This window comes from Drosophila ananassae, chromosome XL (assembly GCF_017639315.1).
Source record: "Drosophila ananassae strain 14024-0371.13 chromosome XL, ASM1763931v2, whole genome shotgun sequence".
Lineage (NCBI taxonomy): Eukaryota > Metazoa > Arthropoda > Insecta > Diptera > Drosophilidae > Drosophila > Drosophila ananassae.
The window spans coordinates 5,521,581-5,538,545 of record NC_057931.1 but is presented as its reverse complement, the minus strand read 5'-3'; the positions used below and the strand labels follow the sequence as shown (position 1 = coordinate 5,538,545).

Sequence of the window (16,965 nt, the reverse complement as noted above, 5' to 3'; positions counted from 1 at the left end):
CCAGGACATGGCGGACGAGTGGCGGCCATAATCCCGCCGAAATAGACAAGAAAATCCGTTAGCAAGCAGCATCAGTAGTAACTCCCGGCCAAGAGCATCCCATCCGTAAACCAGAAAACCCAAAACCCAACGGGGTTTCCTCTCGTCTATATATTTTTTTCTATTCTTTTTTTTTTTTCGTTTCGTCCGGAGACAGCCGTACATGTAGGAATGTTTGTTGGGATCAGGATCTGCGGGTCCTGTCCGCTTGTTTGTCCCTATTTGCAGATGCATTATGTGGGATTTGGCCTTTGCATTCGAATAAAATATCAAGTTGCCGAAGTCGTGGCTGGAGCTCTTCCTTTTTCTCCCCGCACGACTTTTGCAATTTCAATTTTCGCCAGAAAAAAATAAAGCAAAACCAAAAACTTGCCACCAGGAAATGGAAATAAATCCAAATTGAAAATAACCTATTCGATTGACTTTTTTCTGTATATATTTTTTCATGTTTCGGGTCAACTGGTCAAATCTAATTACATTTCCCCAAACAGCTAAGAAATCAATTGCAATGTTATGACACACAAGTCCCCGAATGGAGACGAAAACTTTTCTGATTATCTTGGCCAAGTTTTGTGGCCAAAAACCGAACTGAACCGAACTTCTGGCCATCAAAAAAATAGAGAACTTGGCTCAAGTGCCATATTACTTAGTTTAGTGATTGGCAAACTTGCACTGATTTATTTATGAATTATTAAGTTCCTTAAAATGGGACAATCTTGCAAGAATAGGGAATGAATTATTGACTTTTTTTTTAGAGTTTAATGGCTAATAAAATAAGGAGGTATTTGGGGCATTAAATATTTGTTATTATATGTTTCAGTTTTCATAAAATTTCTTTTTGATTTTCTAGAAATAGTTTCATATATTAGTTTGTAAACAATTCTCTTTAAGTATTAACTATAAGAAGTTTATATATGTCCTATTTTTAAACACAAATTCTCTTTCAAGTATACAATTTTAAACCTTTTTTTAAGGTCTTCTGTAAGGTTTTTATCCTTATATATTTTAGAAACTTAGAGATCCATCTTTGCCATTAACATAATTGGTAATTTCGTAGGCCATATGTTACGGCAATTGGCCACAACCACAAATCGTTGCCAGCCGGTTGAGTTGTCTGGCTTCGGCGCTAAAATAAATCCCAGCCGAGGCCCAAAAGCAGATATATCTTATATAATACATACCTATATACGGAGGTTTGTGTGAAGATCTCAATGTAGGTTGAATTGCCGCACATATTTTATAAAAATAAGAAGGGCACTTGGAAATTGGGAATGCATGCATTATATCTTATAGTACCCTTGATTTTTGAGGGGTATATTGGTAGTACCCATAAGAGAATAAATTGTAGTTATCCCAGAAAATATGATATCATATTCCATAATATATTTTTAAACAATAGTATTTTATTTTATTAATTTTTCTTTTAATTTTTTTGTATCTATAAATATTAAATATATTTCTAGACTATTTCTAGACTAAACTAAGATATTATTAATTTTGTAACTTATGTTATATATTCCTTATATCCTTGATTTTAGGGATACTGATAAAATTAGATTCAGATTTTTCTTTGTGTGAAACTAGTTTCTATTTGATTTTTTATGTTTTTGTTATTTTTTTGTGAAAACTAGACTTTTGGTTAGATTTATGTGGCTCAGTTAGCCCACTACTTTCACCCGGCGGCCATCCTGCAGCCGCAGCTGCTCCATTTTGCAGAGTCCTTCGTCCTGCGACCCTTTTGTTTCATCTCTGGCTTTGTCTCTTTTTGGAAAAGGAAGGGAAAAGGAAGTAACGTTCTTTGGCTTTGGCTTATGTTTCAGTTTCAGTTTCAGTTCCTACAAAATGTCATATGAATATTTTCGCGTATGTATGTTATGTCCTTGCTCAGTCTTGAGCCCGGACCGAGTTCCGAGTCCTGACTCCTTAGTCCTTAGACTATCATATATCTGGCAATTTCCATCTCTATCTAAAATTGTTTGTGTGCGCTTGTGTTTTGAACAATTTTTGTGCATTTTGGAGCAGCTAACACAATTTGTGTGTGCCTGATCTTATGATAGTCCTGTCCTCCGTTTCCATCCCCACATCTCTATATATATGTGTGTTGGTACACATATGGTGGAGTGTATATGTATATCCTTCGGCTATCCCACTTTTTAGCGGCGCCTGCTGCCACTAACTACAAGCTGACTGTCGCTATAATTTTCCAAAAGGATTTACAATCCTAAAATTACTTCCTAAGCCATCCAACCATGTCCTCGTGCTTCTGCTCGTTCTCGTCCTTGTCGTTTCGTATGAGGACTGCTAGGGAGCAAGGGGAGTGTGTAGGAGGAAGGACTTACTGCCTGAGAAGTCGCCAAATGGCAACTCGCGAGGCTTTTCGTCTTTTTCTCCAGTTTTCAAGCGCAAATCCGCGATGGAATCCACATCTCCCACTCGGATTGGCGATGGAAAGCGATTTAGGACTTCTCTTAATTCTTAAAATAAATTTTTAAAAAAATATCTATTTATTAAAATATGATTATTAAATATTTTTTTAGTTTTAAGCCTTGAAAGTTATAAAAATAAATATTTTTTTAAACGAAACTCACGCTGTCATCGTTAATATTTAGGGACTTGTTTGTGTTTTTTTTGCCTTGGCCCAACATGCCGATGTCCTGGTTCCTGGATCCTGGTTCTTGGCTTCGGGATATCATTTTTTTTTCATGCCAGACTTTTTTTCCATTGTCCTTGCATTTACTCTTTTTTTTTTGCTTTTTTTTTTGGGGCATGTTGTCATCCTTAGGCTTTCGGCGTTGTTCAACTTTCGCCAAAACGCCCACATGAAATGGCAGCTCTTGTCCTTGTCCCCTGCCCCACGCCCCCCTCCTCGATTGCCACGCCCCCGCGCTACCCTATTACTACTGATATTTCTTCCTTTATTTTAGCATCGTCCTTTTTTTTTGACAGAATTGCGTTCTCTAAGTCATACTGTCGTTGCCTTTTTGAACTTTAATAAACTGCAACATTTATGTGTCTCTTTCTCTATCTCTGTCCCTGTCATTGTTTGTTCCCTTCTCTGTCGCCTGGGGGTATCCTATCTCTATCCTTGGGCTCCTTTCCGTCTCGTTTTCATCTGCCAAAGACAGTCGACAGCTAAATTTCACCAAAGGCGTTGATATAATTCCACCAAAAACACACAGACACAAACCATATTCCAAATATTTTAAGTAGCAACAGAGATGGCAATAGATCCTTGGAAAGAGACAGCCGTATGCAGGATAGGGATAACATGGGTAAAAGTCCTTAGGGCCCTGCTAGTGTTCCAATAGTAATTCCATTTATAATTTACTGTCGTCGATTTATAAATGAGCCTAAGCCATCAACGCTCTACCGGCTTCCGGATGCCAGATGCCAGATGCCAGGACCCTAGTCCTTGTCCTTGTCCTTGTCGTTGCCTTTACCTTTACTGAATCCTGACTGAGCAGCAGTAGCAACCATCCTGCTGCTGTCGCCTTACCCATCCTTTCAACCAAATTCCTGGTGCTGGCAAAGCTGGCAAGTGCTTAACATAATTTTAGGCGCATTTGTGGCATTAACATGGGGGGTATTTGCATACAAAAGGCCACCAGTGCGAGTGTGTGAAATGCACTGAGAAAAATTCATAATCAGACAACAATTTAATCTTTTTTTAAGTAATGTAAAAGAGGTAATTTCAATTCAAGATGTATTTTTATAGGGAAGTAGAGTTAAGAGATCTTATATTTTTAGATTCCAAGTTTAGAAATATTGAGGGGAGAGTCCCTACTCTCAGTGTATTTATTTCGTGTTCGCATTAGGGGCCACAGGTGTGGCCTGTTCCGAAAGCTCTTAAGCCGACCCATGCACTCCAGACTCCGGACTCCGCTCTCCGGAACTCTATGGCCATTCAAACCCGTATGTATCTGCAACTAATCGGACCACATTTCTGATGCCCGGCACCGGCCCTTATTACAATTTCATAAAATGCAGCAAACCAAAATTCGGTTTTTGTTTAAAATTTTATTCTTCAAAACAAAGAGTGAGCAATTAATGAAAAACGCCGATTTTGAAATGAAAATTTTGAAACGGCCCAACTTAAAAACTTATCCATTCCAGGCCAGAGATATTACAGAGAAGACATAGATCATAGGAATATTGAAGAGATCGGGATACAGGCAACCGCAATAGTACTTTTTTAATAAAATAAAATATCTACCATTGTAGAAATGAAGGGGGGAGAACGGTATACTACCACCGCCCACGACATCGCATGGTCTGGACCATTACGAGGTTGAGGAGAGCCAGGGAGAATCCATGAAAAACGACCTGGGCCATGAACTATAAGGCAGATATATAATACTATTACACGAAATAAAAATATATATATTTTTGTACTTACTCTCTGCATATTAGTGCTATTTATTTTGAAGAGTTTTTTTTTTCAGGGATATTTTCTTTTTGAGGGACTAGGAAATTTGGGAGACTAATACTTTTTTGGGCACACCCGTCATGAATGAAATAATCTAATGAACTGGCTTTTCCAGAGAACCTATAGAAGTGTATAGATTACTTAGATCTCAGAGACTGCTAAGGTTTCTCTAATTTAATTTTTCTCAAACAAGATTCATAAGAGGTTAAGGCTACTAGATATATAGAATTCTTATCCTGTCTAATGGAATATTTTAAACCAATTTTAATCCTTTAAGGATTATTTTCAAGTAAGGTTTAAAGCCGTTTTGGGTTCAGAACTAAAACCATATGTCACAAATAGAAATCCTTATGTGCTCGGCATACCCACAAGTATTTAGCATTTGCAGTGGAAGCTTTTCGCAATTTGTTATTTTCAGCCAGTCGAGACGAAGACATCCAGATCCCTTGGCTCCTCCCAGCTTCTACCCCAAAAAACTTATAAAATTATGATACCCAGAAAGCAACAAATTTTAATTGCAAGAAAATTTTCGTAATTCACGCACACAGCCCCACCGCATGCATCCACTAAACTTATCCCAGATACAAATGTATCTAAAGTGGCACAGTACCACGTACAGTGTTGCCTCCTTGAACGGCCAGCCATGCAAGGGGGTGGGGTATTATCGGGGCTTCACTGTGGTGAGGTACGGTACGGTACGGTAGAGACGACACCATCGCCGTAAACCAAGACAAAACGCTCTAAAACTCGCTAAAGTTTTTTCGGTGGCCATGCAACTGTAACTGTGTAACTTCCACGACTTGTCTGTCCAGAATGTCGGCGATATCCTGGACAAATCCTGCCAAAAGGATATGCACGGACTCCAGCAAAGGATAATCAAAAAATTACAAGAGCTAGTTATAGTTATACAATGATTTCTTTTTAAAAAGGGCTTATCTTTTGAATTATATTTTTCTGTTCTCATATTTCTTAATGTTTTATTAATTATTCTTAAATTTTACATTTCTTGACAATAAATTTAACAGTTTTTTTACAATAAAAATATCAACTTTTCTATAAATTCTTTATCTCCTTTAAATTTTATATATTCTTCTTTCATCACCGTATTTTCTTTTCCGTATTTTTTTTCTAATATTCTTTTTCAAGCAAGAATTTGAAGAGGATCTTATTGTATTTATCTATTAATGTATTAATAATTAATAAATGTAATTATTAAATTTTAGAAATCTAGAAAATCATCTTGTGAGAATAAAAAATTTTCGATTCAAAATTTCTGTGAGAAATCTTCCTTTCAAAAACCGTTAAAAATCGGGATTATTTTATGAAATGCCAAGTATTTTCGGGTCGAAATATCCTTTAAAATCTTTATGTTTTTCTATATCCCTGAAAGTCCTATACTCATATATGTATGTGTGCATTATAAATTTATTTAGCAAAAGCGCGTAAAGCGCATAAATTGCTGAGCACAAGCTGCTCAAGGGTTGCCTCCTCCTCCGGTTCTGGTTCTGTTTCTGGCCAGAAAGAGGATATGAGTCCTGGGCGCAGGATAACCGGAGAATGCAAGCGCCCATGTGTGTGTGTGTGTGTTTGTGTGTGAAAAATTGAAATTTATTGTTATTGTAAGCTCCAGTGCCCATGGACAGAGAAACACAAAAACACACAAACAGGACGAAACAAAGGGATGTGCTGGGGAATGGTGGTTGCTCCTTGCACCTTGTGCTATTTGCCGTTGAATCACTCGCCGACAAAATAATAATGTAATAATAATTTTTCCAACTCGTTAACACACGAACCGTAAACGTGTTCCTTCACACACGCACATATCCTTTCAGCAACTTGATCCTTGGTCCCCCGGGACAATATTAATGATACGAAACTAAGCAAAATCTGACAAGTTAAAAGTGTGTATGCAGTTTGTGGAATACCCTACTATTAATTATAATTATCTAGCCTTCAGGTTCTGGTCAGGATTTCTCTCGATTTGTTTTCTTTAATTTATGATTTCATTTATTTTTCCTACACTTCTTCCGGCGAATAAATTCTTTTAAAATCAAAGTCCAGTGCCTGCGTGACACCTGCTTCTTCGTCCTTCATCCTTCGTCCTTATTCCATTTTGATTATTTTTTCTCCCAAAACACAAGAAATGTATAGCAGGAGCACAACAAAAATAATTCAAATCAATTTATTGGCATAAATTGCTTTTAATTAAAAGATTCACAGAAAAAAATATTAAAAAAATTATATATTCCAGGAAGACAGTGGGGGGCTAGAGAGTCATCGCGTTTCTGGGAATTTTCAAATATAATTTAATATTTTAATTTCAAAGTTCTACAATCAAAGCTATTCATTTTCGTTTTTTATTGGTTTTAGGTTGAAACTCGAGAGGCATTCAGCGAAGATTCCATCTTCAAGCGATACGAAACGACGACTGACGCTTATGGAATCTGGGAGAGTACCACATGGGGTGGGTTTCCAGATCTCGTCTAGAAAAGTTGAGTCAGAGACACGAGGACTGGCAGAGGAGATAAGCTCGGCATGGAGATAAGATTAAATGCGTTGTTTGTGTATTGGAATGATTTGAAAATGGTTATATTTACAGATACAGATAGTATAATTCCTGGCACTCATCTATATTCTTTATCTCCTGGGTGTTACTAAGAGGACACTTGAAGATTTTCTTAAACGGGTTTAAGAAAATTAAAGAATCACTTTTTTAGATTATTTTATTATTATTTCAATATTATTTTTCAGGTTCAAGATTCTTGTAAAAAATAGTATAGAAGAAATAAAACCTATACTCTTAAAGGAATAGAGCTCTTCCGGCTGTAAAAGGTGAATAAATGAATAAAAACTCATGCATAGATAGGTTTTTTCTATAAAATATTATTCCATATATAAATATTATTTCATAAATCTGTAGAAAATACAGCTCCCAAGACATACTATATATAGTAAATTCCCATAGGCTTCTCAGAAGAATTCTATGATTCTTGATTATTTATTTTTATATTATTATTTTATAATTTTTAGCTTCCTAAAGGAAAGCCATCTCCTATGCACTGGATTCCTCGGAAAACTGAATGCAATTGTCCTTTAACTCATTTAATTGTGGTATAAGTTGAGATTGCAATTGCGTATCATCACCAAAGATCAGTTGTTTGTTCTAAAAAATATAGAATTGTTAGAGGTTATTTATAAGTTATAATATTAAGAAAATTACCTCATTCCCTTTAGAAACAATAAGCGACAGTTCGTTAATTTTGGTTTTATCCTCAGAGAAGTCAAAATTCTGATATTTTTCCATAAGAAGCGTTGTCCTTTTCATGTTCTCCTCAATTTTGGCCATTTGAATTTTTTTATTTTCTACGTTTTCTGGATACTGGGGTACCTTGGAGAAATATTCTACCACTTTATTCCACAAGTTCTTAATCTTTTCCCATAAACCATTTTTCGAATCATTTTCTTGTTTTGCTTCATCCGCTCTCATAAGATTCATCAAATCATATTTTAAATTAAAATTCATGTCCTCCAATCTTTCTTTTAAAATGTTCCTAGTATTCTGAGCTTCTTCCAGCAGGGTCAAGGATTCATTAATTTTATTCGAACCGAACTGCAGTGCGTTGAGGGTCATATTCCACATCACCTTTTTGTCCGATACTGACATTTTCTTCGAATCTATATTGCTGATGAACAGGTTCAAAGTTGATTGCAGAGAAACGCAGGATTCCAAAACCGAATCTCTGGACATCTGGCATGTTAGGGAGGCCTTCGAACTCAGGCTCCGTATGTCATCTAGGTGTATTTTGGCGGTTCCATTGAAGCCGAGCATGGACGAGTCCACCAAATCGATGGCATTTCGAAGCTCCTTCGACTTGAGTTCTTTATCGAGATCGACCCGATACGTGTTGACAATGTTGGAAAAACTTTCAAGGGAATTCTGAAATCGAACCAAACTCTCATGATTCTCGCTCTTCGAAGCTGCCACCAAAATGCCCAAAAGCACTGCCAATATCACAAATATTTTCATCCTTGAATAGTGAAGAATTCTATCCAGATTCTAGCGAGACAAAGCTGCAAACTAAACTAACTCATCACGTACAACCTGATCGTTTATATATTTAAATCTGGTGGACATTATACAAGAAATAGTCTCAATAATCCGAGTGTCAATAGAGATTGAGATAGTGGGTTTTTTTTTCTAAGATTAAGTCTGCCATAAACAAACAATTCCATGAGATTTATATATAAATATATGTATTTGATTTATTATTTAAATATTGAGTTCTAGGAAATCGACTTTCTGGAAATATTGGTATTTAGTATTACTCATAGAGTACGACTTATGATCTATATTATCACAGTGATCGCAGTTTATTTATGTACATACATATATGTATTTAATTTAATAGAAAACTATTTGTTAAGAATTATAATATTAATATTTGTGTAGCTTAGTGCAGTAGGACGTAAGATTACTATATGATACCTGGTACTCTAATCTTCCTCACAAAATGGGAATAACTAGGAAAGAAGATGACATCTTTTCTGATCTTGTGACTAGATTGTAGTTCTTAGTTTCTCCTTGAACTTTTTTCAGTATATAGTTCCAAAAACCTGTCAATATGCACATAGTTCGATTAGTGTGGTTATTTTTTTTAACTCCAAAATCAAACCACTTGGAGGTGGAGTCCTGAACCCTGTTCCCTCAGACCCTAGAGTTAGGGAGGCCCCTTCTCTAAGTAAAGACTAGTGGTTTCTCCAACTTAAGCTTGCAAAAAATTATTTATTTATACAATTATTCACATCTCGTATAATAATTGGATATATTAAAAAAATCAAAAATTTAAACTCAGCTTCTTTTTGAGCTTGGAGCAGTTCCCAACCAGAGTCCGCAAAAGGGGCACAAGTTGACCCTGGGAAGCAACATCGTTATACAAGAGCTGAAATAATTTATCAAAAATATACACATATTCGATTAGGAGCAGGATTAGAAGTTCTGGTAGTTACCGTGGAGTCATTGGCAAAAGCTGCATTAATGCGCTGTAATAGGACATCCATTAAATTGTCTTTCAAGGCAAAGTCGGGAGTAGCCGACAGTTTGATGGCTGCTTCAATTTTTCCATAGAGCGGCTTATACGTATCTATGAGCTTTACGAGTTCACGTTCACGGAACTGGGTAACCAGATCAGGGTACCAAAGATCAGAGCTCTCCGACTTGGCAATAAATGTGAATTGGTTTTATTTTCTCTCAAATTTTTACTACTTCTACGGCTACAGGGAGCTCATTATTTCATTTTTTCTATTGCTATTTCTATAGTTTATAATTATATTGCTATTGCTATAGAGCAAACTCGAACCAGAGCAGAGCACATCATTTTTCATCCATCTGATATAGATCTGATCCGGCTGTCATCAAAGTGGGCGCAATCTGTCTGTTTTTACGCCAACTAGTCTCTCAGTTTTAGAGCTATCGAGTGGAAAATTCTTCCTTCTTTTGTTTGCAGGCAGTATATAACTCGAACCGGCAGGGATCGGTCGACTATATCTAATAGCTGCCATATTTTCCTTTGCATAGAAACCCATAGCTTTTCCTTCTTGTTTAAATTCAAACCCTTATATTTTCTATAATTTTTCTTCAAGAAGGTGCTGAGAAATAAAAAGGACGAGTACCGGGTATCATTTATTTCAATTATTTTATTTATTCAAAATAGGAATATATGTAGGCTTTATTATATTTTATTTTTGTATAAGAAATATTAGTAATATTAGTTCACTTGATCTTGATTTTCAAACAAAGCGAGGTAAACTTTTTTCAAAACTACTGAACTTTTATTCATGAATCATTTTCAGATTAAACTGAACACTTTATTTTACATATTCATTTAAGAAAGTTAATAATATTATTCTGCAAAATTATTAGTGTCCTGATTCTTTCTTAATCTGAAATTTTTTGCACTGATCACCCAAAGATTGCAAAAGACCCGAGAGTGCAGCCTGCGAATCCGAATCGTCCTGCAGGATCACTTTATTCTTCTGTAATGATATGATATATATAGTTTCTATTATATAGATAAGATTTTACGATCTGGGACTTACCAATTCCTCCTGTTTCATGCGCTTCTTCAGGGCATCAAAGTCGGCCTTGTCCCCTTCCAGATCGAAGTCGGGAATACTTGCTATTTCGGCGGCTGTTTTAATTTGTGTTCCGATTGGATGGTAACCAGCTATTGTCTTGGACAGTTCATCCTTTCGATGGGTCTTGATGCCAGCAAAAGTTGTGTCCAAACAGCTCTTAGCGTCCGTTGCGAAATTACTTCCAATTCCGGACGATTTGAACTTACTTTGAATATCGGAAGAAAGTTGGCGAAGCAATTCACCATCTTGCCTAATGGCATTTGCAGTTTCCTGGTCGTAGTAGCCGCCTGGATTGAGGTCCCGGCCGAAATCCACATGCATTTCCTCCAGCTCCTGGTGCAATTGATCCCGTCGCTGCTTCACGGTATTCAGTATTGGGATGGTGTTACCGATCTTGTCCAGGCCTTGACCCACCGCCGACACAACAATTTTCCAAATCGCATCCCGTTCGTTTGGCGAGAGATTTCCCTTTGAGGAAGCGGCCAAAATGCCACTGGTTGACTGGAAGGCAACGCACCACTCCAAGGCAAGACCACTGGACCGGCCGTACGTCAGATAGGCATCGGAGTTGACGCTTCGCACCTTGTCCAGGTGTTTCTTGGCAGTGCCACGGAATCCGAGCAATCCATTATCAACCGCATCAATACTCCTTTGCAGGTCGCGGAACTTGAGGTTATTGTTGAAATCCGATTCGTAGTTGATGACAGAACGGGAGAGAGATGTGAGTGCATTCTTGAAGATGGTCAGATCGTCGGGAGTTGGACTTGGAGTGGCCGTTGCACTGCCCAGGACAATAATAATGCACAACGGCAGGGATAATGGTAGGTAGGCTCTCATCGCTAATCCGTTTCTGGGATACGTACTGATGTGACTGAGTTAAAAACCCATTGCATCCGATCTTTTATAGCAGCCCGAGCAGTGCATAAAAGCTCTTTGTTAAGAGTAATCTAGGGGCTATACTACTATACTACGGTTATCAGCGCAAAAGGTCACCCCTCCTCTCAGTTTATTAGGGTTTCAGGTTCTCGGAAATATTTTATTCTTTTTCGGAACTTTTTTGTTTTTCATTTGCCATGCCAGGGAAGTCGACAAAATTAAATTCCAAGGGTTTTTACATTTTTACATTTTTAGGCTACAATTTTATGGCAATTTGCAACAAATATTAGATAATATTCTATATTATTTATGGTTTTTGTCAAATTTATCAATGAGGCATACCTCTTGCCATGTTTAATGGTGATAAGGAAATATATACGTGGTATTCTATATACAATATTTACGTGTAATTTTTCTCAGTAACTCACTATCAATTTTTTGTTATCAACGAGGGATGATTAAATTGATTGAATTTATTTTGAATTTAATCCAGAGATGATTCTCTTTAAGAACTGAGTCAGTTCGAATGCGAATTCTGGGAACTTTGTTACATATTTCAAAGTCAATTTATAGAATGAGAAATATATATGTTCCAAAAAATATAAATTTATTTTGTAGATAGTATAGTTTTTAATGAAAATTAGTTGTATTTCACTTTAAATTCCCAACTCAGATCAGAGATATATTGTAGAGATTACAGACTTTTGAATTTATAAAACAATATCAACTTTAGAAGATAAGATTTTAAACAATAATTAAATATACATTGGGTTGCTAGAAATGTTTTTAAAATATAATACATTCCTTTTTCTTTATGAATCTTAAGTTGAAACGATTAAGAACGAGGAATTGAACTACTATATTTTTGATTACAAAATATATGTATGTTTCGTTAATTACTATATTTTCTGGAAGTATATTTGTTCGTTCATTGGGTTCTAAGCCATCTAGGATCTACACTATATTCTATACTATATCTATACTATATACTAGTCTATAGTTTAATTTAAAATTTAAATAGTTCTTCCCAGCAAAGCCCTAAAACCAATATGTATAGAATTATTCTCTTAATTTTTATTAGAATTATTATTATTAGAATGAAACAAGTAGTTTTATGTTTTCAATTTAGTTTTATTCACAATTAAAATTGGTTTGGATTTGCTCAAGACCAGACAATTACAATTTGGATACTGGGAATCCTGGACGGACCACTGTTCGAAAATCTTCTGAACTGGGTGTGTGGGTAGTCGCAATATTCAAAGGACCTTGAAAGGACCTTGAAAGGACCTTGTGCTAAGCGGACAGGAGAGTGATCTCAAAACGGACCTGAAACTAAAACTGAAACTAAAGATGAAACTAGGATGGGTCAGGATGGAAACTGGACAGGACTCGGACGTAAACTACTATTCTAACTGAAACTTGGAAACTTGGACCTGGAATCGGACATTCGGACTTTAACTCGAGAATGGAGGCCTAAAAAGAGGCCTCAGACTCTGGCAAGATGGAGTTATCTCCCGAGCTTTCTTCAGGAGAAAGTTCTGGATCCTTCTCCACCTTTCCCACGTCCTCTCCTGCTACATCCTCGGCTGGAAAACCCTCTGCTGGAACACCCTCTGCTGGAACGCCATCTGCATCTGCTTCTTCCTTCTCGCCAATCTTGGCCAGCAGCTGGGCGATGATCTCTTCGGTTTCTAGCAGATACGATTCAAGTGGTACTACTTGTTCCTGCTGCTCCTCTGGCTTACCGACATCCACCTCCGGAGCGAGTGGTTGTCCGTTGCACATCCTCTCCAGGTCAGCTGCATAGCAGCTGGGACAGGCATACTCCTCGTCCTCGCCATTCGCCTCTGGATCTGCCTCGTCCTCCTCCTCCTCCTCCGCCTCCTCGCCGTCGACGTCGCCATAGTCCTCCGAGAATCGCTCAGCCGACTGGATCAGATTGCCGGCCTCCAGCCAGCGGGCATGAGATCTGGGATAGTGGAGATTCATGGGTCGAAATGCCGGTATGTGGAGACCGATTCTGGTCGCCAGTTCTAATCCTAACAACATGTTGGACTCTTCGTCGTTGTTTGCGTTGCCTCCGTTGTGATTGTCATGGTTGTTCCGATCGAGATCGTTGTTCAGATCCATTTCCTCCTCACTGAGCTCGGTGCCGTTGTCATCGGAGTCCCGAAAGGCCTGACGCAGATTGAGGTGGGCCAACTGGGGCACCACCGCTGAAAACAGTATGGAAGCTGGAGAAGGAGTAGGAAACAGATATGAAGCTGGAATAGGAGACGGAAACAGACCTGGAGCTGGAGTCGGAAACAGAGCTCCTCCAGATGAAGAGGCTGACGTAGCCGGAGACTGAACTAGAGACGCAGTCGATGTGGGAATCGGAATCAGAGCCTGTTCCGGTAGCGGAATACCCAGAGAGTAGTGTCTGGCGGCATGGGACTCGTTCATCTCCGATTGGGCTATCAAGGACTCTAGCTCCTCGAACTCTGCCAACTCCTCCAGCTCGTCCCACTCTTCAGGCGTCAGGGACACGGGCTGCTCATCATCCTGTTCCTCCTCCCGCTCGGAGGCGCTCTCCATTTTGGGTGGAAAGATCCGGTCCAGGCTCTCCTGCGGGTTCTGACGCAATCGTAGTAGTTCACCTGATACGTAGTCCAGATCATTGCGATTGCCCTGCTCCAGGTCATCGTCGTCGTCCTGCTCCTCGGTCTCGGAAGTGGGCAAGGTGGCGCGCAAATTGATCAGCTCACGGGGTGTCTCCTGAGCTCTCTGCGCCCGGAGACCAGCATAGTCCAGGAATTCATCGATGCCGAAGACATGGGAGTAGGGTGCCCGGGGCCGGGCCTGATGGTATGGGCAGTTCTCGTCGTAGAGCCACTCGCGGGGCGCTTCCACCGCCAGTCCCTTGGAACGGCAGGCTGCCGTGAACTCGTTGCGGTCCTGGTAGATCCTGCGCAAGTTCACCACGGTGATGGCATCGCTGATGCGTCGCTGGATCATCAGATCGCCCCTGAAGGTGGCCAGCAGGTTGAGGTCCCCGAATAGGGCGGTGGCGACGAAGCCGCGCCACATCTGGCACAGCATGCTCATGGGCAGTCGCGTGAACCGGACGCACTCCAACAGGCGGCGCATCATCAGGCCTCGTTCGGCCGGCCGGGCGGACATCCACCGGAAGACGCTGTACAGGACCTCCACCTCCGTGTTGACGCCCAGATTGTCCTGCAGCAGTATGGTCACCAGGTCCTCCATCGGCAATTCCAGGTAGTGCGTGCCCCCCACCATGGCCAGGAAGTGGAAGCCGATCCGCTGGAGCATCATCTGGCGCTGGGGATGCAGGGCCGGATACGGCCTGGCCCGTATGTAGATCTCGAAGGCGGCCTGTTCCCGGAACCGCGAAGTGCACATATACCGATTGCACATGGCCTCCAGTGAGCCCATATCCAGCTGGATGGCGGTGTGCAGTAGTTCCACCAGCTTGCTGGGCGGCGAGTTGGCGTCCAGGGGCTCCTGCAGTCTCATCCAGTCGTAGGCGGCCCGGAAACCGACGGCGCACAGGTCGGCGCCCTCCCGGAAGCGGCTTACCGGACGCAGGTGACGCGAAAAGTAGCCAGAATGGAGCTGAAGCAGTGCCGGGATGCACCAGAAGGTGGCCGTGCCGATGCAGACTCTGGCAGTGGCACCCAGGTTGCCATCCAACATGCGACACCAGTCGCCAGCGGAACGGCAATCGAAAGGACGCGCCGCCCGCACATTGATCCTCGAGAAGCGGGCATCGTTCCAGGGCATCAGGTGGCTCAGGGTCCTCTCCACCTCGCGACGACGCTGCTGGCGCTCCACTTCGGTGCTGAATGGGTGAAGGTCGTTCATGGCCATCACTTCGTGCCACTTGACACCCTCCAGTTCCACGGAAATCTGTTGCACTACGGATATCCTCTGCTCTACGGATACGTTCACTTCTACTGCAGCTTCTTCCATAACTGAGAAGTCCTCTATCTATATAGTATATGGGTCTATATGTATGTACACACTTGAATCGGGTCTGCCAATATTTAGGAAAATAGAAACATTGATTTATTTTTAAAAAATTAAATTTGGTTTTTGGTTTTTCAGAATCGACTGTGTCGAAGGGTTGGAAAGAGTCTGATACACTTCGAGAGCAATTGTGGAATGAATGTGAGTCCAGATTGACGGCCTGACCTAAAGGGAATTACTTTTCCAAGCCTACTTTTTATCAAAAAAAATTTTTGGGATTCAAATTTTAAAATTTTGTTTAAAACAAACACTATTCTTACAAAAATACAGAATTTCAAAAAGCGGACTACTAAAGTTTTTGAATTAGTTTTTGAAAAGAACAATTATTTAAAAATATATTAAAAAGAAAGAAATTGAAAAATATATTTTCAAAAATAAATATTACTATACGTACATTTCTTATTAATTTTTTTAAAATGTTAAAACTGGTTAAGAATTTTAATACCACACAGAAAAAAAAAGAGGCAAAGAAGCCCTTTTTTTCACATATAAAAACGTCAAAAATTTTATGAATAGATCAATTTAAAATAAAATAAAAGCAATACATTTAAATACTTACAAAAATAAAATCTCCTTAAACTTTACTTACTCACTTTATTTATTGCAAAAAAAAAAAAATAAACCACAATTTAAAACACAATCTTTCAAGACGAAACACTTTAGATTCCAATTACTTTTAAAGAGAATTTTGGTAACGAAATTAAAGACACGAGCTAATGTAATTTAGTTTCAATAATACTTTGTCCTTCCGAGACCGAGAGAATTTCGATTATTTGTGAAGAGGCCGAAAATTAATTTCCGGCGGATTAAATGCGTTTGCCTCCGGGCATCGCGAAACGAATTTAATTCAATTATGTGTAATAACGATGGAGAATTTTGTTGTACTTACCTAATCACACGTATCACGAAGTATCAGCAAGGCGAAAATTAACTATTGAGTTATATTGAACAATTTTATAGAAGCTAAAATTGCTTTTATTTTTCCCCCTCTTGACAAAACGAGATATTAGGACTATCCCCGACTAATGTGTACGACGTTGTGATATGTAGGATTACTTTTGAATTGATGGAAGGCAGTACGGACTGCTGTGATTGAAAGTGTTTTGCTTACTGGGTTACAGGGTTACTGAGATTCGAAAAGTTTTTCAAGGCCCTAAGGTCCCTAAACTCAAAACTAAGGTAAAAATAGAAGTGACGAAAGCAGATAGAATGCGTGTTTCTTTTTAATAAAAAAGGAAAACTTAACTTTAAAAGTCAAAAACTTTATTAAAACAAACTACAGATTAATTTAGAGATTGAAGAACTTTTTGTAGGACTTCTGGGGGAATGAGGAGATCCTGTCAGAGCCGCGGGCTATCCTTCTGACTATTCGTCACTGTGCGTGATGGCACTCGGTGATTGATTTTGGGATTTTGATTTTGATTTTCGACTTCGACCCCGGCAGCTTTGGCATTTAATCG

The 16,965-nt window shown here is 39.2% G+C and overlaps 3 protein-coding genes and 1 long non-coding RNA gene across 8 annotated transcripts; all 4 read right to left on the bottom strand.

The window, feature by feature from the left end:
• Positions 1-1,462: 1,462 nt before the first annotated feature.
• On the bottom strand, positions 1,463-7,124 carry LOC26513665. Of its 2 annotated transcripts, XR_001408535.3 has the most exons (3): positions 4,436-6,921; positions 2,628-4,374; positions 1,463-2,513 (listed from the first exon to the last, which is right to left on the bottom strand). It is a non-coding gene; the product is annotated as an uncharacterized LOC26513665 (long non-coding RNA). The 2 variants fall into 2 exon arrangements; XR_006507579.1 differs by lacking the exon at positions 1,463-2,513 and having other exon boundaries at positions 4,036-4,374; positions 4,436-7,124.
• Positions 7,125-7,432: 308 nt separating this feature from the next.
• Positions 7,433-8,569, bottom strand: LOC6504161. The gene is made up of 2 exons (XM_001964260.4): positions 7,686-8,569; positions 7,433-7,628 (listed from the first exon to the last, which is right to left on the bottom strand). The coding sequence occupies exons 1-2, from the start codon at positions 8,490-8,492 to the stop codon at positions 7,518-7,520; spliced, it is 918 nt and encodes a 305-aa protein (XP_001964296.2). The 5' UTR covers positions 8,493-8,569; the 3' UTR covers positions 7,433-7,517.
• Positions 8,570-10,267: 1,698 nt separating this feature from the next.
• Positions 10,268-11,484, bottom strand: LOC6504160. The gene is made up of 2 exons (XM_001964259.4): positions 10,562-11,484; positions 10,268-10,498 (listed from the first exon to the last, which is right to left on the bottom strand). Exons 1-2 carry the CDS (start codon positions 11,435-11,437, stop codon positions 10,382-10,384), a joined length of 993 nt encoding a protein of 330 aa, XP_001964295.1. The 5' UTR covers positions 11,438-11,484; the 3' UTR covers positions 10,268-10,381.
• Positions 11,485-12,586: 1,102 nt separating this feature from the next.
• LOC6504159 lies at positions 12,587-16,575 on the bottom strand. Of its 4 annotated transcripts, none has more exons than XM_014905709.3 (4): positions 16,395-16,575; positions 13,765-15,512; positions 13,226-13,710; positions 12,587-13,167 (listed from the first exon to the last, which is right to left on the bottom strand). In XM_014905709.3, the coding sequence occupies exons 2-4, from the start codon at positions 15,446-15,448 to the stop codon at positions 13,051-13,053; spliced, it is 2,286 nt and encodes a 761-aa protein (XP_014761195.1). In that variant the 5' UTR covers positions 15,449-15,512; positions 16,395-16,575; the 3' UTR covers positions 12,587-13,050. The 4 variants fall into 4 exon arrangements, with proteins under 4 accessions (XP_014761195.1, XP_032308785.1, XP_014761198.1 ...); XM_032452894.2 differs by having other exon boundaries at positions 13,222-13,710; positions 16,395-16,574; XM_014905712.3 differs by having other exon boundaries at positions 12,587-13,710.
• Between the last annotated feature and the right edge of the window lie 390 nt (positions 16,576-16,965).